At 55.7% G+C, this 24,323-nt stretch overlaps 1 protein-coding gene across 5 annotated transcripts in view; it reads right to left on the bottom strand.

Moving 5' to 3' along the window:
- The window catches only part of MEF2D (myocyte enhancer factor 2D), a 35,053-nt gene extending 12,025 nt beyond the window's left edge, over window positions 1–23,028 (bottom strand). Inside the window, exons 1-8 of one of the 5 annotated variants that reach the window (XM_036015415.1) lie at window positions 22,918–23,028; window positions 22,051–22,386; window positions 6,217–6,407; window positions 5,395–5,598; window positions 3,762–3,899; window positions 2,509–2,719; window positions 2,230–2,286; window positions 413–603 (exon numbers count right to left, since the gene is read on the bottom strand). In XM_036015415.1, coding sequence (XP_035871308.1) covers window positions 413–603; window positions 2,230–2,286; window positions 2,509–2,719; window positions 3,762–3,899; window positions 5,395–5,598; window positions 6,217–6,270 — 855 coding nt within the window. In that variant the 5' untranslated portion in view covers window positions 6,271–6,407; window positions 22,051–22,386; window positions 22,918–23,028. Of the gene's footprint in view, window positions 1–412; window positions 604–2,229; window positions 2,287–2,508; window positions 2,720–3,571; window positions 3,707–3,761; window positions 3,900–5,394; window positions 5,599–6,216; window positions 6,408–22,050; window positions 22,456–22,917 lie in introns of those variants that run through there. The other 4 variants (XM_036015416.1, XM_036015418.1, XM_028502485.2 and 1 more) reach the window with 4 other exon arrangements.
- Between the last annotated feature and the right edge of the window lie 1,295 nt (window positions 23,029–24,323).

A 24,323-nucleotide genomic window follows, 5' to 3' on the forward strand; every position in this document is an offset into this window, starting at 1 on the left:
TCCATCTACTTCTCTGCACGGGAGCAGGACGGCTCCACAGCCGAGAAGCACAGAGCTTTACAATGTCCTGATGGGTTTCCAGATGATGCTACCTCCCACTGTCTACCAGTTAGGAAACCCTCACCATCGAATTCCCATTCCTCTATTGTGATCAGATCTCTCCTATTCTCCTTTCTGTCACAGAACATTCTCTTCCACCATCTCCTCTTCCCTTTTACTGCCTCTGAAGCTGGTACTTCTGTGTTCCGACCTTCTGTAAAGCCCTTTGGGATTTCTTCGCAGCCATACTTCCATGATCTTTCTTGGGAAGTCCTCACGGTAGGTTATCCTTCATCTCTCCTGCTGGAAGTCGGCTCTTTCCTCCCTCTACTCTCCCATTCCCCATTCCCTCACTCCATCAGACCCCACTCACCAAGTGGTGCATTAACCCCTTTCCTCCCTGGGAAGTGATGACCCTGAGGTCAGGTTTGCGGCTGGGGGCTCCAAGCTGGGCGCTGTGGGGAGGTGGAGGTGGAGACTTGGCAGGGATGACCTTGTTTAAGCTGTTGCCATTGGCCACGGGGAGGAGGCCAGGGGAAGCCCGAGCACTGACGTAGCCATTGCCTGGATAAAAGGAGATGAGGGTAAAAAGGAAAACATGGAGCCACCCCTCAGCCCTGTTAACTGCCCCCGTGCCAGTATTCCTGTCACCCAGGCCCTGCCAAAGCCACGCTCAGGCTTCAAACAGGTACTGAGATCTCTGTTTTCCCCTAAACCCCCCCCCCACTGCCAAATTCCTGGGCTCGCCCTCCTGGCTCCAAGCTGTGCGTGCCAGGGCTGGGTGGCAGGGGCTCTGAGGCTGGTGAGGAAGAACTGGCAATTGGAACCACAATGGCCAAGAAGTTCTTCTGCAGCCAAGTCTTCTCCACCTTTGGCCTCCGTGGGCAGGAAGTCCAAACCTCCTGATCCCACTACTGGCCCCTGACTGGGCCCACAATGACCCAGGCTGGCAAAGGGGTAGCAGCCCAGGGGAAATCTACCACTCAGGCTCCTCCCTTCACAGTCAGCTGGGGACCCGGTGATGTGGATGAGCACGTGACAAGATGCCCACAGCTCTAGGGAAGATGAGTCATTCACTGGGGTTCCTGACACTGCAGGGCTGACAGTCCAGCCATCACCAGACCATAATTAGGCTGGTGACAACAAGCACAATAACTACCCTTACATTTGCTCCATACTCCACAACCTCTGTGGCTCTTTCACATGCGTACCATCTCATTTAATCCTCACACTAACCCTCAAGGCGGACAGCACACGTTATCATCAGCCCTATGCACAGAAAAGGAAACTTGATGCCCGGATGGCAGAGGTGTTACTGACTTCTCCACGGCCACATGGCCGGATGTAAGCCAAGCTAAGGCCCTACCACCTTCCACATGCCAGGCTTGAGGGCCCCCAAGTATCACTACTTCCTTAAGGTCTGCAGGCACTTTTCTGGTCCTCTCCTTGGAGAGGGCGGGTACTCACCCGTTTCCCCCATTTCCTGACCCTGTACACAATCACTGCCGAAGAGCTAAAATATGGTGCCTGGTGCTAAGATGGGGGATTCACAAGGGGTGACTACAATCAGAAGTGTCACCTTGTTTTGTCGCCTGAGAGCACACTGTTGCCCTGTAAGTGTGGCTGCCTCCATCCCAGTTCTCGGATCACTTTGGGAATGGCAGGACTATCAGGGTGACATCAATGGTGACATTCAAAGTCACAATCACCAGCACAGGGCAAGAGGGGTTGTCAGCTACCAGAGTTGGGGAGCAGCCTTTCTTCTGGAGCTCACAGATGTGTACACACAAGTGTACACCTAATGTCTGGGTATTTCCCTCAGTAAGAATGTCTGTGTGTGTGTGTGTGAATCTGCGCCCACTGTCAATCGGCAATGCCAGATGCATTCACATCTTCCAAATCCCAACCAGACTCCCCTCACTCAACTGAAAAAACTTGGATCTTCACCTCCAAATAGAAATGTCGGTCCATTCTTACGGTCTGTCCAGAACTCCCTGAGCCCATAGCTCCACACCAATCATTGCAACAGACACAAAAATCCTGGGGCTTAGAAATCCTCAGACTAGACCTCCAATTCAGGCCCTGGGATCTTCCTCTCCTGTAATCTAGGTCCTTCCGGGTTCCCGGGCCTGTGGCCCCAGAGCAAGCAGGCTCCCCGCCCCACCCCCAGGCAAGGGCAGCCGCACTCACCGACAGGGCTGGGGCAGGCTCCGTTAGCACTATTGAGGTCACCACCCAGCATGGCCCCTGGAGGACAAATAGAACGCTTATGAGCTGAGAAGACACCCCCTCCCTCCGGAGTGAGTCTTAGGGACTAAACAGAAAGAAGAGTCATAGTCCCTTTCCTCAGGAGCCCAATAAATGGGCGAATGCTATGCAGATGAAGGGAAAGACTCTCTATTGGAAATGGAACCCCAAGTCCCCATCACTCCTCATTTCCACCTCACCTACTGCCTGCAGCCCACTCACCTGCACTGGCTGGGCGCTGGGGCAGGCCAGGAGACACACTGTTCCTCTGTAGTGCTGGCTGCTGGGGGGACAGGAGCCGTGGGTCCGTGAGGGATGATGTCACCAGGGAAGGGGTGACCAGGGAGCCGCTGGGATTGCTGAACTGCAGTGAGCTCTGGTTGGACACGGGCACTGTCACAGGCATGGCAAAGTTTGGGGCCGGGACAGCAGACTAGACAGAAAATGGAGAGGCAGGGTCAGGCCAGGGTGACCCCTTACCCTAGACCCACTTTGCCTGAGAAGGCAGGCAAGGGTTCTCCTTGTGCTGGGCAGTGTGTCCTAGGGCCAGCAGCTCGGTCTCTCCACCCTGGGCCCTTTCGGAGTCCTGCCTGCCACTCCCGCCAAGAAAGTAGGCTGGTGGGAATGCTTTGGGATCCAGCTCTGGCCCAGAGAATGAGAACAAGGTTCTGTTCACTACAGACAGGACCAGGGACACCTGGAACCCCCCTAGTAGAGGTGGGTTAGTCCTCAGCCAGGCAGGACACACAGGGAGCAGGTTAGAGGCCCTGAGTACAGACTCAAACTCACACACACAGCTGTTACAGGCCTGCGCCACAGGTCAGGACATTATTTCACTTGTAATCTCTCACCCATCTGGCCTCCTGTACAGGGTGTTCACCCTGCCTCACTGCCTCTGCCTTCGGCATTCTCTGCCTCCCCTGAACACTGCTACTAAGTATCTGAGCCTGGGAGTGTCCCAGAGGCCCAAGGGGGGCTGTCCCCAAAAGAGATCCAGACAAGAGCTCATTCTCTATATTCTTGTCATCTAAGGATCTCACGTCATCCATACATTTCTTGCTGGTGAGAGGGACACTCCAGGCCTCTCCAGGCTTGTGCTCCAATCCAAGTGAGGCTCAGCAAGGGTCACAGGTTTATCACGACCAAGGTCAGAGAGGTTGCTCAGGAGTCACCAATAGCCCCAGCATGGCTCAGAGCGGAACACCCATCAGAGGCAGCAGAGGGCCGGGCCAGGGCGCGAAGCCACACCATGCACAAGGAGGCTCTCCTCCATGCTACTACTCACGGCCAGTCTATAACTCTGCATCATTTTATCAAACTCCTCGTCTATCTTTTTATATTTCTCCTCCGTCTGGGGGGTCAGGGCAAACACCTCGTCCACCTCAGGGCTTTCACATTCCCTGTGCTTCTTGTGCAGCGCCTGGGGGGAAGGAGCCGGAAGGGGGGCCAACAGAGAGAGAGTGAGTGGGGCTCACCCCATAGCGCCGGAAGAGCCCGTCGAGCTCCTCACTGGCGCGCCGGTACTTGTCCTCCAGCAGGGGGCTCTGTTCCAGCGAGTCCTCCCCGTCGGGCTCCGGGCTGTCGCAGCCGTTGAAGCCCTTCTTCCTCAGGGTCTGTAACCACACCGCTACTGTCAGCAGAGGTGAGGGTCCTCGCATGGGCCCATCTCTCCGGAGTTCTTCCAGCCCTTCTAAAGCATTTTAGCTTTTCCCCAACCTCCTTCCTCAGGGGTCCCAGGACCTCCCCAGCCCCCTCCCTCAGTGCCACCCTCCCCTCCTGGGACACTGTGTGAGGATGTGGCCAGTGTGGGGAGGGGGGGGGGCAGCGGGGGATGGCACCAGATGCAGGAGTCACATGAAAAGAAAGGTGGGCATAGCCTAGGGAATACACTTGGCAAAGAGACATGTGCTTTCAAGGTGGGGATGGCTCTGGAGGTGGGGAGGGATGGTGGTGCCCTGGCCAGTCCCTGCCTTACCACCCATGACCAGCTCCCTGCAGAGGCACCGAGTGTTTCCCAGGGAGAGGTAGTTAGGGCTGGCTTTGCCCAGCTGAGTCCCTGGGTTCTGCTTATAAGATGGGGGAGAGAAAGAGATAAAGCAGGGAGAGAGAGGGACGAGAGGGAGAAGACAAGCAGGGGACTGGCATTTACTAAGCTACCGTGTGCCAGCCCATACACTGTCCTTGCTGAACATCGGAGCTTCTCACTGTGGCCATACAAAGTAGGGATACAGCAGTGGGTCTGGGGCAGATCCTAAAGCTGCCCTCTCAATGTTCAAAACATCTTCACAGACACTTGTTTTGTATTTAAAATGAATGGAAATTTTACATTCCACTGCTGATTAAATGTTTTCTCTAATACAAAGACAAGGGAGCTTCCTCCAAGTCTGTGAACTAGTCTCACTATTCCAGGAAGGCAGGCCTGTGCCCCACGCTGCGCCCCTCTCACTGGCACAGGTTCACATGCCCGTGCACGCAGCCTCGGCGTGAGAAGCAAGAACGGGACCATCTCATTTAATTCCCACAAAACCCTTCAGAGCAGGCACTGGCCCCAGTTCGTGGAGGTGGTGAGCACCAAGGCTTGAAAGGCTAGCCCAGATGGCCATGCGGCCAATAAAGGCCAGAGCTCGACCCCGAAGCCTGGGCCCTTCAACAGCCCACAGCGGCAGCTCTCTCTGAAACAGCACACAGGGTCATGGGGACCCAAGAAGGGACAGACAACAAGAGAGATGAAAACAGAAGGAGACAAAGAAGGGAAGAGGTGCAGTTGCAGACTAAAAGCTGGAGAAGGGGGAGAAGACAGGCACAGAGAGTCTGAGAAAAGTCAGGAACAAGAGAGGTCGCGTCACACACAACAGACAAGAAGACAGACTCCGAGAGAGGGCTGCAGTGGGAGCGGGCTGGGTGGGCAGCCCTACCTGGCACCCACTCACCGCCCCTCCTTTCTCCTCAGCCCAGGTTTGTGTGAGAAGATGTGAGTTCCTGTGTTTGTGCACACAGGTGAGGAGCTATGAGGGCAGGCCCACACGTGCATGCGTGCTGCATGGGCAACACAGTGTTCGGTGTTCGGAGGCAGGCGGGGATGGGTGGGGTCCACGTGTGTGGGCGCACCTCGATGATGTCAGCGTTGGTGCGGCTCTCGTGCGGCTCGTTGTACTCGGTGTACTTGAGGAGCACCTTGTCCATGTCGGTGCTGGCATACTGGAACAGCTTGTTGGAGTGGTTGAAGATGATGAGCGCGATCTCGCAGTCACACAGCACGCTCAGCTCATACGCCTTCTTCATGAGCCCAAACTTCCGCTTAGTGAACGTCACCTGCAGGTGGGTGGGTGGGCAGCCAGATCTGGCTCAGTTGAGGCCTGCCTAGGAGCCCCCACCTACAGGCAGCTGGAAACAGCCCCTTCTTGAAAGTTACCATCTCGGGATGACACAGCTCTTTTCTCAGGAGCCCCTGGTCTGGGAAAGAAACAGGCAGAACCCTTCTGCCAACACATGGCCATGACATAGCCCACAGCAAACTCACTGAAGGCAGGGGATTCAGATGAACAGAGCTCCACATCACTATTCTGGGGATTATAACAAGGTCGGGGAAGGAGAACAGAGGGAGTTCCTGGCTCTTCCCCTGGGGTAGGAAGAGGAAAAGGATTCATCTCGGGGAAAGGGGGCATGCCCAGGTGTGTCCTGAGGCTTGTGTACGGCTCCTGGGCAGGGGCCCAGGTCTGCCTGGTGGCAGCAGTGGGAGTTCTGGGACACAGGGTTCTGAGAGCTGCAAGGAGGTGGGGCTCCTCTTTTCCCAGCGCAGCCCTTCCCGTTCCATAACAGCCTCCAGAGTACAATTCCTCCAGGAAGTGCTGCTGGAGTGGCTGCAAGGAATGGAGGCAGAGGCCAGCTCCCTGCCCTCACCCACACTGTATGGATCCAGGATGTCCTCACCTGACGGTTCCGCTCATCAGTGATTCGCTGGATCTGAATCTTTTTCCTCCCCATCTTCTCTGGGATCCTCAGTGCTAGGAAGGGGAGGGGATCAATGGGCGCTGGGTCTCGGCACGCCTCACACTGTGCTCATGAACGGTCCGGGACCGGTGCTCAGTTCATGGTCTGCAGGACACTTTCTGTACAGCCTCCTGGGGGGACAGGGAGACGACCGTTAGCCCTAGCAACCTTCAGCCCTGCTCCCTGGGCACACGGGCCAGGCCCACAGCACCTCCGGGAGAGGCTGTCAGCATCTGAACCCATCCTCAAAATGAGGACACAGTGGCCACTGAGGGGATGGCATGGCACAGCTAGGCACACACTGGGCCTCACTCGCACTCAGAGCCCAGGACTCTGGTCCAGGCCCTTTCTACACCATCGCTACTGCCCTCAGGTTCCAGGTCAGACAGCGCACACAGAGCTCCCTAGTTCCTAGGGGTCTGGGTCTTAGAGAATACCCCACACACTTCCTTCTCCTGGAATAGAGACACCTGAGCTCTTCAGCTGCCCCTCTGGCCTAGAACTGTGGTTCTTGTGCTACAGTGAGGTGCAGAGAATGTGCTGAGTGAACACCTGCCAAGTCCACGAACAGCTGGCACGGTGCACCTGTGCCATGACGGGAGTGCTGCTGCACTCCTGTACCAAGAACACTCTAGGGCAGGGGTCCTCATGGAACCCCAGAGCTGGGCATCCCAGAGTGGGGTTGGGGCCACACACGCCCTACCTCTTCAACCTACCACTTCCACACCAGTCTGCTTCCTTCAGTGGGCCTCAGCCTATGACTTTTTTGGAAGGGTTCTGCTGCTATAAACCAATCAATCGTTCAATCAATCACCCTTCTAGACCAGAGGTTGGCCATTTTTTCTGTGGGGGGCCAAATAAAACATGTCCCAGGCTTTGTAGGCCATACAGTTGCAACCACTCTACTGCCACTGCGGCAGGACACAGCTGCAGACGACACACAAACGACCGAGTGTGGCTGTACACTCAGGAATCTAGGTTTGCAAGAGCAGACACGGGCCGCAGCTTGCAGGTTCCTGCCCTAAAGGGACGGGCCAAGTCTAGAACCCAAGCTCAGTCTGAATATTGCTCCCCAACCCTGCTCACCTTGAAGCACAAGGGAGAATAGAGAGCCTACCGACATACACAAATGAGGCTACTGGAAGTCAGGGCATGCAGGCATCAGGCGAGGGTCTGTGTCTCAGTGCACCCATGAACCACCCACTAGTTGAAGGGCATCCACTCCAGGGCCAGAATGGCACTGTACTGTACAACACTAGAGGCACCTTGGGCTGGAGGGGGCAGAGGTGAGAGCCCAGCCTGAGCCAGAGAAGGTGTAGGCTTTCAAGCGTGGGTGGTGCCCAAATAGGCTTGGGGGGGGGGGGCCGCGATGCAGGCATGAGACCCAGGGTCCCTCGAGCTCTTGGATTCTAGAAGTCTCTGTGCCAGTGGTGGAGACTTCAGAACAGGGCTCCTATTTTCTAAAACTTTTCTGAACAGGTCCTGAGAGGAGCCCAGACCACAGAAGTCCAGCCCTTCCCTCCAGGGTCCCCCTTCCACAGAGTCCCTGCCAGAGACCCCACAGCAATTGAGGGAGGTGGGCAGAGGTGTCACTGTGGTGTCTGATGACAGACATCTGTAATTAGAAACCCCCTCCCGAGCCCCTATTTCCAATGGCAGAGTGGCCCCCAAGGTTCCACAATAGGTGCTGAAGTTCAGCTTTGGCATCTTGGCATGGGGGGAGGGAAGGCAGGGGATCTGTGGACTTGGGAGGAGCCAGGGCTACCCCTCTCCCCTCTTTCCCAAGACCCGGGCTGTCCCTCAGGCCTCCCCTAGCCCAGCTGGAACGAGAGCATCTACTCTGTCTAGGTATCTTCCGAGAGCCGTGTAGCCCCTTCCCATTCCAGGAAGGGTCCTCTGCCCTTCCCTCTCCCCAGACACGGATGCTCCCCTTTTCCTTGTTCTCAACCTGCTCCAGGGGGCCTGAGTTTCCTACTGTCCACCCTCACAAAGGCCCCAAGACAACACCAAAACCAGCCCCGCCAACCGTGAGCAGCCCAGCAGATACCTGGGCCCAGAACCGCCCATCCCCTGCATTCCTTGCCTGTAAACCCAATTCTGCCAACCCCCACTACAAAGGCTCCAGCACAAAGATTTCAGCTCCCCTGCCTCCTGGTGCAATCCATAGGCGGTATTTTTCTAGAGTTCGGCGGGAGAGGTGGGGAGGGCACACCAAAGGTGCAGGGTGGGGTTAAGAAGAGGGCTTCCTAAACAGGATTCTCTGGTCTGCCTTGGAGACCCCAATCCAGACTAGTAAATGCGGTCAACACAGAACCCCTCTGGCTTATAGCCTCCACACGCCCTCCCTCTCCCACTTTACTATCTCCGCCTCACCACGCTTTGTTCACAAGCACATTCCTGATGAGATGCAACCTCTGTCAACTTGTGGCCAATAATCTGTCTTCCTCCAAGTCAGGAGAGAACAATCTCAGCTCATGTGACCCTCAGAAAAGTCATTCCTGCACGCCAACCCCACTCCTCTGGTTCCACCAATTATCTGCTCTCAGGGTGTCTCGTTCTCTTCTTTCTAGCACTTGTCATGGCTGCAGATCCTCACAATTCTGCGCTTCTATTTCATGCCTGGCTCCCCTGTGAGACTAAAGCTCTGTGAGGGCAGGAACAACATCCGTCTTTTTCACCACTCCATCCCCTGGAAGGAGGAGCTCAGGAAATATCTTAAAAGGAGGACAGGACTATTTCATCTTTGTGACCCTGTGAGAAGTCCCTGCGGTCCTTCAATCAGCCCTGCTGCAGGACCAGCTCCTCTCTCCGTCCTCTGTAGAAACAGAACACTTCCTCTGCCAGCTGTGCCTGAAGCTTGTCCAGTTGGAAACCATCTACCTTCCAACCACCTCTGCCCTCAACCTTCTCCACCCTTGGGTTGGCTGGTACAGAGGATGAGACTCTCAAGTCTTCTAAGGAGCAGCCCTGAGCACATGGAGATGGAGAGGATGGGGTTGCTTAGGCAACTGTCGCCTGGCAACCAGCTCCCTGGCTGATCTCCTATACCGCCCCCCCCACCCCCGCCTCATGCTGGGGGAGCTGGGATGTGAGAGGGATCAGGGCTGAAAAGACAGGGAAGCCAGAGAGACCCATCCAACAGACTCTGACAGGGAAATCAGGGCATCATCTACCCCCAGTCCCTGCCAGAGTAGCCGAACGCACTTTTTATAATTCCATGTTCTATTCATAGCCCCTTCTCCACTGCCCTCCTATCTTTCTGCCAACACTGCCAGAGGAGGAGATGCCCCTGCCTTAGGCAGTCCTTTCTCCTATCTAACCAGGAGCCCTCCCATAAAACAGGCTCAGTCTATACCAATCTCTTTCTTCTTTGCTCTCCATTCTACATTACTGCAGTCTTAGAAAGCCCTGGGGCAAAACCACGAACTCACCTCTGACTTTGGAAGAAGGGGTGGCTGGGGCCTGGATGGGCACAAAGGACCCTAAAGTGATGCTATCTGAGGTACAGGGGCCTATCCTGTCCAAGTTTTCCTCCTACCCAATTAGGGAGATTTTAATGAGCACCTGGACCTTCTTTTTTATTAGCACTCTGCCTAATTACCTAACCAACTGTCAGGAGCCAGAGGCCTTGGCATCTGTTCTCCAGATGTGAGCCTTTTCTCCCTAGTCTGCCTTGGCCCCATTCCTCTTCTTTCCCACCTGCTCCCTCCTCTAGGAAGCCCTCCCAGATGAACTGGCTTTTGGCTACTTCTCCTGGTGTACAAGGCTTGGAAGGGCTTAGGACTGCCATGGAGATGGGGGGATGGGGGGTGCAGTTAGCCAGGATGGCCTTCACGCTGATGGTCCTGGGGCCTGCCCAATCCTGACCTCAGGCCACAACTATAACCCCTTCAGTTGGCAGCATCCATGTCAACAAAAATACTCCCTGGAAGTCTCTGACTGCTTCTGATTCGCCCAGTGGGGCAGTGTGGGCAGGAGAGGATGGAGCAGCTCCTGCCTGGGGTGGGCAGTGGGGCAGGGAGAGGTAAGGCTTTCCCAGTGGAGACAGAGGAGCAAAGAGGGAGGGAAGATGGCAGCTGGGCAGCAGAGAAGCCTTTGCAAATGGAGAGCAGAGAGGACGAAGGGTGGGAGGCTCATCTGACAACATTTGGACGAGGAGGGGCTGAGAGGACCAGAGACGTGGGAGATCCAGAAGGATCCCATGGACAGCCATTTTCCCAAGCTGTACTACCAGACCCAATAGGAACATGTGGGTTATATGAACATGCAAATGAGGTGCAGATAGTATGCAAAATGTACCCTAAAAGGGGTCTGGGTTTGGAGGGGGCATGGCAGAAGTAGTAGGCCTCAGCCTCCCCCAATGTAACACCTCCTGGTACCTGAGCAATATTCAAACCATTCTTGGGGTTTCAGAATGATGCTATCTCAGTTCCTGTGTGAGAGTGGCCTGGGGCCAATGGGGGCGGGGAGCGGTCAGAGCTTCTCCTGGAACTCAGTTGCAGCAGCACTGCCTTTCCTGGGGAGCCACAGAAGTGCCTTCCAATGGCCAGTGTCAGGGGAGTACCTGCCTCCCCTCCCCCATACCTTTCCACCCATATCTGTCCTCTGTTCCACAGACTCAGAGGAACCACAAGGCGCCTGCTTTCAGAGCTGCCACACCAGCGCAGGTCATATGGGGCAGATGCCCAGCGAGGCCGAGTGAGCAGCCCCCATCACAGAGCAATGGCTTCAACCCCGCTCTTCCACACGGTGAGAAAGGCAGCTCTCATTAAGTGAACCTTTTATCCCTCCCTCCCAGGCTGCTCCGGGCGGCAGGCTGTGGACTGGAGGGGAAGGTAGGAGGCGCTGGAGACAGCTGTCATCCCTCCTCCCGCCCCTTCCCTGTGGCTGGGCTGCAGGGCATGAAATAAGCAGCAGGAGCTGGGGGAGGGGGTGACAATCCAATCCACCTGTCACCCCCACAGTCAGGCGGCCTCAAGCAGCCTGCTCGCTAATGAGGGAGGAGGCGTGGGTGAGGCAGACACAGAGGGGGACAGACACACAGACACAGGAAAGGAGAAAGAGAAGAGGTAAAGAAGCCAAAAAGAAGGCTGAGCATGGTGCAGAGGCAGACAAGGAGAGCATGGAGGGGAGGGGCAGGGGCAGACAGAGGGGAAGGGACAGAGATAGGTGGAGAACAGACACGGTGGAGAACAGACACGGGACCCTGATGCCAGGCCTGATGCGTGGGCATAATTCAACAGGACGTCATCCCTGCCCTGAGAACTTGCACTCTGGCCAAGAGACAGACAAGAGAAGGGCAGGTCCCCCTTGAGCGAGAGCAGGGAAAGGGAAGGTGGCAAGGGGGTACTTGGGGGCCTGCCTAAGCCAGGTTCCTCCTCCCCTGCTGGAAGGGTCATTTCTGCCATTGAGGCTCTGGATTATGCCCAACCTTGAAGGCAGGCAGGCCCTGAGAGTGGGCAGAGGTAAGCACAGGCCCAAGGGCACTCTCAGTACCCCCAGGTACTGCCTCCATTCCCACCACAGCTCAGTCACTCTCTGAACTGCAGCCCTGGGACCACCTCCCTGGAACCAGAGGCACTGGATGAGGAGCTCTGGAAGATGGGAGGAAGATGAACCCAGTGACAGCCCCAAACACCAGGAGATGGGGCCCTGGATGGGGAACCCTTCCTTCACAAACACTGGGTTCTGAAGTGGGGGGCACTACCTCTCCCAAGTCTGAGCAAAGGCAATGCGCCTCCCCCCAGCTCCATTCTTACCATCCCCGGCTAGTTCCCCACCCACTGCTCAGTGTCTCCATTCTCCCAGTCTCCCTCATCCCTCCCCACGTGGCAGTCTCCCTGCATTCACCCCAGAGTTCTACAGTTGGCTCTCAAAGGCACAGGTGGGCCCCACCCCCATCCTCCTCCTGCCTTCAGAGTTCTGTCTGGCAGGCTCACAACCCAAACCCCTGGTTCCCACTATTTTCCCCTTCCTCAGGGACTCCCCTCCCCCAGCCCAGCAGCCTCAGGGTTGGGCAGGGGCTATTTTTAGCCTGGGCACTGAGCTAATTTTAACTCACCCACAAGGGACCTGGGGGCGGGCTGTGGGCTAAGGGGGAGGGGGAAGGACCAGTCCAGGAAAGCTGGACCTGGGGCAGGGGTGGTCTCAGGTCTCAGGCACCCTAGGAATGCAGGAGGAGGCAGGGCTTTACAGCCTCAGCTTAAGGGACAGGAATTGACTTGCCAAAAGGAGCGCCCAGTGTGGGAGCCAGGCTGAAAAAGCCCTCCCTCCAGCTTCCGCTGGACAACTCTCTCGCCCCACCCTAGGCTTCCCACCCTCTTCTCCTTGGCACATCTCCTGGGATGGGGTCATCCTGTTCTCTGCCCAGGAGATGTGTCTCCAGTGAGGGTCTGTCTCCTGAGCCTCCTCCACGGCTTCCCCACCCCAGCTTGTCCTTCCTGTAGTCTAGCTCTCATCCTTCCTGCAGCAGCTGTGAGGCTGTTCTGTCTCCTGACAGAGGCAGCAGCCAGCCCACCCTCCCAGACTCCAGCACCTCCCACCCCGGCTCTGGCCTTCCGTTGGTGGCTTCTGGGCTGACTCCTAGGCTGACCTCTCCAAACCCCTGCAAGTTCCTGGAGCCACCCAGTCTGACCTCAGGAAGAATTTGGGAGCAAGAGGAGATTGAATTCTAATAGAAAAGGGGTGGGTGGCATCCCAGGGAAATATGGGGGCTCAGGGCAAGGATTCTGGAGACCTAAGTCTAGTCCCTGCTTTGGCCCTAAGTCACTGTGTGACCCTGAATTAGTCACTGCTCCTTCCAGGTTTCACCCGCTGGCCAGTAACAGATGTGTAAAGTGGACTAGGTACTCAAGTGCCCTTCCAGCCTGAACATTCAGTTCCTGTGCTCTTCAGAGAAGCCCAAAAAGAAAAAAGGTCAGGACTGTGTGATTCCATGGAGAGGTTACGGCCAAGATGACCTGGCTGTGTCCACTGTCCTCTACTTTAAGAGTGAAGGCAATGTGGGGGCCAGAAGAGAGTGGGGAGGGGGCTGAAGAGAGAGGTGCTTTCTGAACAGTAACCCCCACAACAGATGGCCAAGGGCTCACAGAGGCTTATGGTCAGCCAGGTCAGGTGCCAAGTGGGGCACACAAGGCCCTGGGGGCAGCTTCAGGCATCCCCACCCCCCACACACCCGGAAGGCCGATCAGACCCAGGGCTTGGGTCCTGCTTCTGGTTACTGAACAGTGACTGGCCCACGGTTAGCGTCATGGTTGTTAGTGAAGCCAGTTCTGGAACCCAAGCCTGAGCCTTGCTTCATGCTCCACCCCAGCAGGCCAATCGGGTAATGACTCACTACCTCTCATTTGCATGAGGATTTGCATAGTGTCTCTGACCTTACTCCACCAGGCCCAACTTTTCAATCCAGGACCTGGGCCAGCCAGCAAAACTAAGGCACTTGGGGAACTCCAGTTGGAGTTCTTGGTACCTCAAGCCTCCAGTCCCATCTTTCTCCTCCCCAAAGCATTCATGGATGATCAGTAACCACCCTTCCCTGTACCGTCTGGAGCTCTCAAGCAGCTGGGCCCTCCACCCTTGTCCAGGTCTCTGTCCAGGTAGAGATGGGGGTTGAGGGAGATGTACTTAAAAGGAATTGGATAAAATTCACAGGGTGAAGGGTGCTGGCTCCACAACTGCCTTGTGGCTTCCCAGTAAAAAGTCTCCATTCCCCTCTTTGGTGCAGAGGCTGGGCAGCAGAAGGATGAGGTGGGTGGTAAACTACCTCTATCCCTGTTTTTAAAACCCACTCCCGAGAGTGCCATATAAGAGGAAACGGCCTAGTAGAGCAAGCAAGAGAGATGCAAGACTACAGAGAGGACTTCCCAGGGTGGAGTTTTGCCCTCAAAATAGTCTCCAGGACTCAAATTTGCTTTGTTAGAAACCACCCAACCATGCAGGGACAGCTAGTAACACTGGAGGGCATGGAGGTTCTGGCATTACACTCCAAGCAATGGGAACTGGAAGAGGTCAGACAAACTGGCCTCTGCTTGTCCAGTGATAGCATGTACACTTTCAGCCACACCCTCTACAACAATGAACGCCCAGCAGTGGTCTCTAACCCTGGGAGGTCCTTCCTGCTATCTAACCACCATCCCTCTAACTGTAGCCAACCCGTGCACTGCAACCTAGGCCCATTTCAGTCACCTAGATGAGAGTGGCAGACAGGACCCAGGCCATCCCAAGCCTCAGCCGAGGAGAGGTGGGGGCGGTTGGGACGGTTAGTGTGTCACCTTCCACCTCCCCACCCAACTTCCCTCTGGGGTCTCAGGAGACAGAAGTGAAAGTGGCAGCTGGGGCCTTGGGGGCGGGTCAGCCTGAGAGCCGTTGGGGTGAGCATCATGACACCAGTGCCGGGTCTGGGCTACCTGCCATTGTAGCGGGTGGGCTGATGGGTAGATCAGAGGAGGGACTTCCCTTGGAAATGAGGGTAGGGTTAACAATGGAGTGTGGGCTCCTGGCCACAGGAAGAGCAGGCTAAAGAGAGAAATGTGGAGAAAAGCAGGCAGCAGGCAGTCTCACAGGAGCACTCTCTTCCAGGGCACTGGTTTGTCCCCCTGTTTAAAGCAGCAAGATCCTTTCTTCCCACCCACAGAACAAGGGCAAGGCTCCTCTGGCTGAAGTAGATGAAGGGAGTTGGGCCCTGACTACTGGGACAGCGAGAGCAAGGAGAATGGGGAGGGGGCCTGAGGCTTGGGCCCTTGGACTAGACTGCACCAGTTCTGATGAAAGGCAAGGTGGAGGATCAGAGTGTGATATGCCCACCCACAATTACAGACAGGGGGTCCGAAAAAGGCCAATCCAATCAGGGAAAGCAAATCCCAGTAGAGACATCATGACCCTGGGAAGCCACGGAGGATTTAAAGGGGCCACTCAGGAGGGCAGCTGTGTCTCCTCCTGACTCAGAAGGACAGTCCTCTAAGCCCCTGGCAGGGGAGGGCAGGCAGGCAGCTTCATGGGCTGCTGAGAAGGCCAACCAGGCAGCTCTTACAGGATTAGCTTGCTGCTTTCAGGAAAGGTGCCAGGTGAGGCTAAGATGCCCAGCCAGATGGAGGGGGCCCTGGGCGGGCAGGGGTGGGGGGAAGGGGATCTGCACACAGCTATGCAAATACTTGCCCCCAGATTCAATTTGTGCTCCTCACCAATACCCAGCCTCTCACCTTTTCATGAAGACACTGTGCAAAGACCCCTCTGGTTTCTGTCAGCAACGACCTCTGCCTACCACGCTTTCTCTGCCATTATGGGATCTGGAGCTATCCTTCCTCTGAGTGGAAAGTCCTGCCTGTGGTCTACTCTCAATCCTGCTACACTTTATAACCAGGCCCCACCCAGGGAGCAGGTGAGGGGGCCAAGAGGTTCCTCCCCTCCCCTCCCCATCAGCTTCCCACCCACTGGACTGACAGGTGGGCAAGACAAGAGGGAGCAGCCGTCCTGGACACCTGTTCCCACCCAGTCAGCAGGGGCCTCCTGGGCCTGCCTCGGGGGATGCATAGGGGAGTCAGCAGAGAGGCTGGCAGCTGTGGGGCCTGGAGGAAAGGGGATCAGAGGTCAAGAGAGACGTGAGTGGGAAGCCTGAAGCACCTTTTCAAGATAAGCCCTTTCTCCTGGTCTACCCCCCACCATTATCCCTCACCAAACACATAACATATGCACGCTTTAAAGGAAAAAACTTGAGGTGCAAGGTCTTTGGCTCCATCCCCATGCCTCCAAGTTACTTGACCAACTGGAGTGGGAAGACTCCATGAAAAAGAGACAGACCCTTCCTCTCCACTCCACATCCCCCAGAGGTTTTTCTTCGAGGTTTGGATTGAGCTGTCTCATTTCTTGTTCTCCCAACCTTCAACCCCCCTTATTTGCTGGTGGGGAGGGAGCAGGGAAATCAAGAACATGAAGCTGGAGAGATTTGGTAAGCTCATGGGACAAAGTGTGGAGGGGTTCTGAGACCAGCAGACAACTGGCTGGGGAGTGCAGGGCTGAGCTCAGCTTCCCAAGCCCATCCCAGGGTTACACTAAGCCCTAGGCCTGGAGGTCCCCTCAGGGCCTCCTCTCCTCCCTAACACACACCAAGTCCACCTGCCCCCACTCCACCTTCTGGGTGGGGGCCTTAGCCAGCAAGCCCTGGGCCAGATTAAACCAGATGTCTAGAAGAAAAGACACACCCATGTTCTAAGCACCCACTCTGTGCTGAGTTCCACACTGTTTTCCCACTGAACCTCGTTTCCTTCCCAGGTGAGGTATCTCTTCCACAGAAATGAAAACGAACCCGGAGTTGGGCAGGGACCTGCCCAGAGTCACCAAGAATAAGTGACAGAGGTGGGCTGGCTGACTGCTGAGCACCATGCCCCCTGCCTGTCCTGGACCAAGAGTGGGCAGGGTCTCCCTCCACCTAGGATTATCGCACATTCCCTGCAGGGCAGATTCCCAGAACCTCCGAGTCTGGGAGGCTCCTGTCCACCATGCTGGCTGTCTTCACACAAGCCCAGGCCTCTGGTGGTTCGAGTCTTCTGGCTCTAGCCTCTTTCCTCAATCCATCTCATGTGGCAACTCAAGGGGATACTAACGCGTCCCCAGGAGGGGTCTCTGTGTGTCATTCATTTCTCCTTCCATAGCCCTGCTCTGGGCCTCTCTCCTGTGGCACTCCACAAGAAGACAATACCTTCTCAGGGAAACAAAGCACCTCTTCTCCACTTGCCGCCAAACTTGAATCCTCTGCCCTGTGCCAGGGAATCCTACCAGGCCCATTTTCCCTTCACCATAGCCTCCTCCTTCTTCAGGGTCTCCCTGGGCCACAGGCTCCACTGTCCCCTACAGGACAGGACCCTTTCCTTAACCTCAGACAAAAGCCCACAACTCCTCCTCACTGGGAAAGCTTGAGCAAGTCACTGAAACCTCTGCTGCAGTCTCCCCAGCTATAAAAAACAATTGTGGAGAAAAATAAACAAGTCTTCATATGTTTCCATGCCCAGTACAGAGCTTGGCACACAACAAATGGAAGTTTCCTTCCTCCAGTCCCCAGGGACCTCAAAAGTTTTAGTTTTTTGGTCTCCAAAGTACATTGGAAAATAGGGGGAGTGGGGTAAAGCTCTCCTGACCGGGGGCAAAAAAACACTCCTTCTCTATATGCTTCCCTGGTCTGCCAAACTCCTAGGATAGCGGCCAGAGCACCCAGCCAGAGGCACCAAGCCAAGGTCGGTGACCAGGCTACAGCCCAAAGCCTCCTAGGAGGGTGAGTTTAAATGAGTAAATATGGTCCCGCCTGGGTGTGGCCAGCAACAGGCCAGAGCGCTGGACAAGTCCCTCCCCTCCCAGCCTAGATAGAGCAGAAGGGAGAGAAGATCAGACAGCAGGGACAACGCCCCTCCCCCTCCTTCCAGACTATCAGGGTTCTGTGCAGTCAATGCCTGCATCTCCCTGCCTCCATGCCTGGCCAGAAGCAAGGCTGGGCTCCCAAGAAGGGGAGGTTGTGGCCACAGCTCCAGGAAAAGGAAAAATCAGATGTGAAGGGCCTTGGAGAATACCCAAGCCAGGGATCTGCCCCCAAATGCCCGAGGGCTCAGGTGCAACCCCGACACCTCAGGGTGGACAGGGCTCGTCAGGGTGAATGGGAAGGGCAGCAGACACCTGGGACAAGCCACCAAACACCCGGGTGCTGTGATCACCGCATGGTTGGCGAAACTCCTATACACCTGGAAAGCTGCCTTATGCAAGGACGCATGGGCAGGCTAAGCCAGGGCCACAGAGAGAGAGAAATGGGGGAGGGTGGAGATGTAAGGGACAGTAACGGAAGTCAGCCAGGGCTCCGCAACTCATAAGCCATGTTCTAGGTCTGCCCATTTGTAGTCTAACCTCCATCCCTCATAACCCAGTCAGCCCTTGTGTCTTCGGAGTTCCTGCATGACCTTCACCTCCTTGCCTCCCACCTCCCCCCCACTGTATGCCCAGTCTCCAATCCTTTAATCATCTTTGCCATTCAATATCCCTGCCCCCCACTCCCCCACAGGGCAGCAGCTGCTCCGTGGGTGCCCACACACCCACATGCATTTGCTGCACACCTTCATACACGTGTGCCACTAAATGCTGTGGACCTTCCACGTGCATCTGGGCATACCTATCTGCACAGACCGCCACCCAGTCCCCCTGTTAGTCCACAGGCCAGCCATCCCACAGCTCCAGGACAAGCTCTCCTCAGAGTACTTTCAGCCCCAGGCAGGGGGAGAGAAGTGAAACAAATATTCCAGGAGCCAAACTGCACCATTCCCACTAGGCCAAAGTTCAAGGGCTTTCAGCAGAGCCACCAAGAACCACTGAAGAAGAAAGTGCTTTGACATCCCCTTCTTTCTGAAGCCAAGTTAGAGACATCTCCCTCCAACAACTAGCTCCACTGGGAAGTTCTTCCTGAGGTCTAAGCTCTATTCTGCCTGCTGCAATTATGGACAGACAGGGCAATATCAACCACAACAGAGCAAGGTGTCCGGCTTCCAAAACAGAGCTACTAGGACCTAACACCTCCCCCTCCCCCCATGAGTAAGTCACCAAACTGGAACAGAGGGACAGACAGTTGGCCGGACTCCGACCCCATGACTGGCTCATAAAAGCCACCAGTGATTACAGTGATGCTGAGGTTATGCTGGCCTCGCCACCATCTCCTCCTTCCCTGTAAAAGGGAGATAACTGCCTCAAACCAGTTGGCCTCAGAAAGTCTAGAGTCCCAGCATAGTCCCAAGAAGTGGGGATAATCTGCCACCAGTGCCACAAGACTGAGAATCTAACCCCCGATGACGGGTTCTAGGCCCACACCTGGTCCTTATACTCACTGACAGAACCCAGATGAGTAGCAGCTCTGACTTGTGGCCAATAGGTGGGTACCACTATTACCCACCTCATGGATTCATCTTCCCCAGTAAGGCCACCACCCTCTGGACTGAAGGGGGAGAGAAGCAAGGGTCCTGGCTCCAAATAAAACTAGGAAAATGCTAGACCCACCCATTTGTCCCTACTCTCGTTGTCCCCAGAGGTACAGAAGTGGTTGGCAAAGTGTTTGACACAGGGCCCACCCCCCCACCACCAGGCCAGCACCAAGATAAGCACTGAGATTCCAGACCCAGTGCCAACCAGAGAGGGAAGGGGGCCCAGCTGGCAGAAGGAGAAAGTTGACAGGATGAACAGAGGGCCAGCGACACCCACAGCAGAGACCATCCCAGGGAAGGATTGGGGGGGGCGGGCCTAGATAACAATCAATGAGGGTCTAAACCCACAGCCTCTTCCCCATCCACCTTAGGGGCCAGGGGCCTCTCCGAACCACCTTGCCACTTGTCTCCCTGGAAGTCTACCCTTCACCTTCTCTTCCCATCTCACCTCCCAAGAAAGACCTAGGGAAGACTTTTTCTTTCTTTCTTTTTTTTTTTAAGAAAAACCTGCTGGGGAGAGATTATGTAACAACAGTCAGAAAGACTAGTACATCTCCTAGCTGATGAGAAGATCCAGTAGCCAAGAGGGACAGAGCTGGGAAGCCCAGGCCCCGCCAGTGCAAGGGCAGCAGGTACATAGGTGAGTGGACAGTGGGCAGCTCCTGCCATCCTTTCATGTCTTCCACCTCCCTGTTCCAGGCACTGGGTACAGTAGACAGAAGCTCCAGGCCAGCCTCCCATGCCCGTCCCCCAACACACGGGTTATAATGCTCTCTGACTGGGTCTGGCTTCTCCCCTTGGACCAGGGCCTCCAAAAACAAGGATTGTGTCTTCCTTTCTATGGTCTCTCCCTATCAGGAAGATGTGTCTGAAAAACTGGGGGTGGGACTCAAGTTCTGACACAGATTTGCTATGTGATCTTAGATAACATGCTCAACCTTTCTGGTCTCTAGAGGGGAATGAGTGAAAGCTTCTCTTTTCCCCCAGAGAAAGCAGAACCCCCCACCCTTAAAAACGTATATTTGCACGTGTGCGCGCGCGCGCGTGCACGCACACACACACACACACACACACACACGGTATGTTGGGAGCAGGGGAGTTACAACAATGGGGATATGATCACTGAGACCCAAAGGTCCAAATACCTATGCTCCGGCAAGTGGGGAAAGAACTACACATAAGCTTCACAGAAACAGGTCCTCAGCCACCTTCACAGTCCTCTCACCCCATCCCACCCCCCCTCCTGCCCAACACTGGGAAATCACAGAAGGAAACTCATTCCCAGGCAGGCCATGGGAGCTGGAGCAGCCAGACTAAGACCTGGAGCAGGTGTGACCCTCAGCCACAGGCGGGCGGACATCTGTGAACACTGACATGTGCCTTTTTGATGTTCTTGGCCACTGTTGGGGGTTCGGAGGGGAGTGGGAGGTAGACAGCTCCCTAACTTCAGAACACTCAACCTTGTGCTCCCCTCCTATCTCCAGGCCAGAGCAGCCCAAGGTCACTGCCCCAGATGGCAAATTTCCCATAGTCAAGGCTGACACCTGAATTGCCTAGGAGACCCAATGAAGGGATGGGGAAGGGGGAGGGAAGGGCCATGGGAAGGGGGAAGGGGAGCCACCCTCCAACTCTCCCCCACCCTCAAAATCGGGGCCTATAAGGAAACCTCAAGAGGGGGTTGGGCAAAGAATAGGAGACACAGAATCCACCCACTGTACCCTCCCCTAACCCATCAACAATGCACTACTTAAGGGGACTTACAGAGAGCCTCCCACTCAAGACAAATCTGGGATAACTTAGCTGGTGGCTCCAAGGCTGCTTACACCTAGGAGCTTTCTTCTCACAAGAGACCTCAAAGGAGTCTTTAGAGAGGTCGGTCTGAATCACTGAGGAATGGAGGCCCTTTTCTCCCATCTCTGCAAGACCCAAACCTGATAGGATGGAAAAAAAAACTAGCTGTATCTTAGACTCCTTGCCCCTCCGACCCCCAAAGCCCCCACCCCACTCCCAGACCCCCCCGAGTCTGAGCTCAGTTCAGCCCGCCATAGGTGGAGAGAGGGATTGGAGAACTCTTGCCCAGATGTCACACAGCTGCAAACTTCTGGCTGGGGGTCCCCCAGCTGGGGCTGCTGACAAACTAGATCAGGGGTCTCGGAAGCGGGGTAGGAGATTCGAAAAAAGGATCCTGCGTGTCCACCTCCGCGGTGACTCCGCGTCCCAACTCCAGAAGCACCGGCAAACCCGGGCCACGGACACACACACACACACACACCCCAACCCACCACCCGGGTGTCATCTGAACAACATGCCCCCCTCCCTCCCCCGCTTCCCAAACAGCTGCGGCTCCCCCGCCCCCACCCTCCCGCCGCCCTCCCAGGCCCCCTTCTGCACCATTTCGGTCCAAGGAGGAGGGAACAGGCTGAGCGAAGAGGGAGAGGGAGGGGGGCCGGCTGTTAAAATGTCAGTCGCTCCCGGCTGTCACCGGAGGCCCCTCTGAGGATGGCGTCCCTTCCCAGACCACTTGGAGACCATCGGAACACCCGGACACCAACAGTCCGGCAACTCCCAAGCCGCGGGTCCTCACCCCGACCCTAGAGACCGCTCCACTTGTTCCCCCACAGCCGACTCCCAACACAAACAGTCCCCCATGTAATCTCCCACCAACGGCACATGAAAACACAGCCCGCTTCGCGAGTTCCTCCCGGCCCAGGAGGCCACCCTATCCCACCCCTCCAAAGGGACGGTCTGGACCACCCTCCACCTCAACTCCAGGGAGGGGTGGGGGAGGGGGCCTCTTAAAGCAACAAGCGCATTATTTTTCTCTACTCACCGGCCCTGCTGGGGGAAGGGGAGTGTCACGGCTGGGAAGAGGTATCCCTCGCTTCTAGTCCGGGGGATCTTCAACACCGGGAAGCCGCAGCTCCGGGCGGGGGAATAATAAATGAGGCCGGCGTCCACGCGGGCCCTGGGCGGTGCCGGGGAACCTGGGCCCCCGTCGTGGGTGTGGGGGGCGGGCAGGCGTGCGGCGGGCAGGCGGAGGATCGGGGCCGAGCGCCCGAGCCGCCGCGGCTGTGTTGATATTTTGCTTCCTTCCTCCTTTCAGGCTCCAAAGGTAACTCCTCCAGCCCCCGGGAGTCAAGGCCGACGTAGGCACTGCTCAGCCTAGCTTGAGGGGTGGGAAAACAAGTGGTGATGGACAGGCGAGATGCCAATGGGAGGAACCCATGGAGCTCGGGGGGCGGGCCCTAGGCAGGGGCGGGCCCAGAGACGCGGCCCCTCCCCTCGCTCTCTGAGCCCGCCGGGCCGGGTCGGGTCGGCCCCCACCCCATCTCCTGCCCAAGCTAGGCTGTAGCACCAAGAGCTGCAGATCCCTCCGCCTGCGGAGAGGGAGGGAGGAGGCAAAGTAGGGAGGTGGCAAAGTAGGGAGGTGAGGTTCAGAGGCCTTTAAAGGGATCGGGCCGCGCTCTTGGTGTCCCCTCAGAGCTCTCCGCGTCGCCGCCTAGCGCTGCTGCCACCTTACACTTAAGACAGTCCTTTTCCGGGAGGCTCCGCGCGCTGTGTTCATGCTCTCATAGACACCAAAGCTACCCCGACAGCTTATTCTCTGAAGCCCCAGGAGAATTGGGAGGTGGGAGTCTAGATAGATAAATTAAGGATAGACACTAAGCGATTAAAAGATTCTATGTCCCCCACTTACTGTGTTCTGAAGCTCACTTAAAGGGACACATTCACTTCTGGGGGTTACCTAGGGAGCTCGTTTGCTCCCTCTACCTGTGACAGACCCCCTCCCTTACCAGGGCCTGACTCCACAGACGCCCATCAATTTAAAGCGACAGCTCATAGTTCTTGGGTGACCTAATCCCCGACTTGCGGGCCCCAAAGCACTTACAGCCAAAGGGAGCAATTTAAAGGGGCGGGACCCTAATTTTCCCCAGCTCGGGAAACGCCTCAAAGCTTCTTATTAAAGGAGCAGTAGTAGCTTTTTAAAATAAATAAATAAAAATTCCTGGTTGCTCCAGGGTGTGGTGAATCTTCACATGCCCTAAACAAGAGTGTGGCTGCCTTATGGGTCAGACTTCTCCAGCTTTTATCTCTGTTACCTTCCAAGTTCTGCTTTCTACCCAGAGCTTGAGGAAATAATGGGATCTGGCTTAGATCTCAAAGACCCTTGCAGAACACAAAGGCACTCAGTTCTTCACACCGTGATTTCTATCTAGCTGGGTTTGATTTACTAGACAAAGACTTGATTCTGGGTTAAGTGCTGAAAAGACTAGCATATACAGAAGGAGGCAGCATATCATGGTGATCCGAAGCATCAACTTTGTAGTAGTCAAGCTTGTCTTGGTTCCAAGCCTTATTCCACCACTTATGAACTGTGAACACAGGCACATTATTTAACTGGCCTGTACCTCATGACCTTCATGGGTAAAATTGGAGATGGTGGTAATAGTACCTAACTCATAAAGTTGGCATGAAGATTAAATTAGTTCATATAAGTAGATAGGTTAGAACAGTACCTCATGTTGCATTATAATAACTCAAGGGCCAGACTGCAAAGACCCCTTTAGACCCATTATGACATACAAGCCTCAAAGGAGATAAGCTCAGGAGACTTGCTCTGCAAATAGGTTGAAGGCTTGTCTTAAATGTTCTAAGACAGGGAGCCAGCAGACTCCTATTTCCTTGGCCTCGGTTTCCAACCCTTCAGGAAATCTGGTTGAAAGTATCCCACTTTGTCCCCAAATGTAGCTTCTCAGTTCCTCATTATATCTAGGAGATGGGGCCCCAGCACCAGAAGATATCAGTCTTCCCTACCAGGCAGGGCTAGCTTGCCCTAAAGGGTAGGCCAGAGAAGCCCATCTGCCCTGTCTCCAAGGACTCTGAGAACAGCCTTGTGCCAGGCCTGGGGATCTGTTAGCAGCAGGATGGGAAAGTGCACCCTCCCTCACTCAAGTGGGGAACCTCCCCTCACTTGTAGCCTCTATTTTTAGTGCTTCCCCAGGCTCTTGCTGGAGAAACCGTTTAGTCATCAGGGTGTTTATTTTCCGGCTGTTTCCGATGTCGGGAAAGCAGAATGTTGAGACTGGAGAGATCCAGGGCTGC

The sequence above is a fragment of the Phyllostomus discolor genome, chromosome 14 (genome assembly GCF_004126475.2).
Source record: "Phyllostomus discolor isolate MPI-MPIP mPhyDis1 chromosome 14, mPhyDis1.pri.v3, whole genome shotgun sequence".
Classification (NCBI taxonomy): domain Eukaryota; kingdom Metazoa; phylum Chordata; class Mammalia; order Chiroptera; family Phyllostomidae; genus Phyllostomus; species Phyllostomus discolor.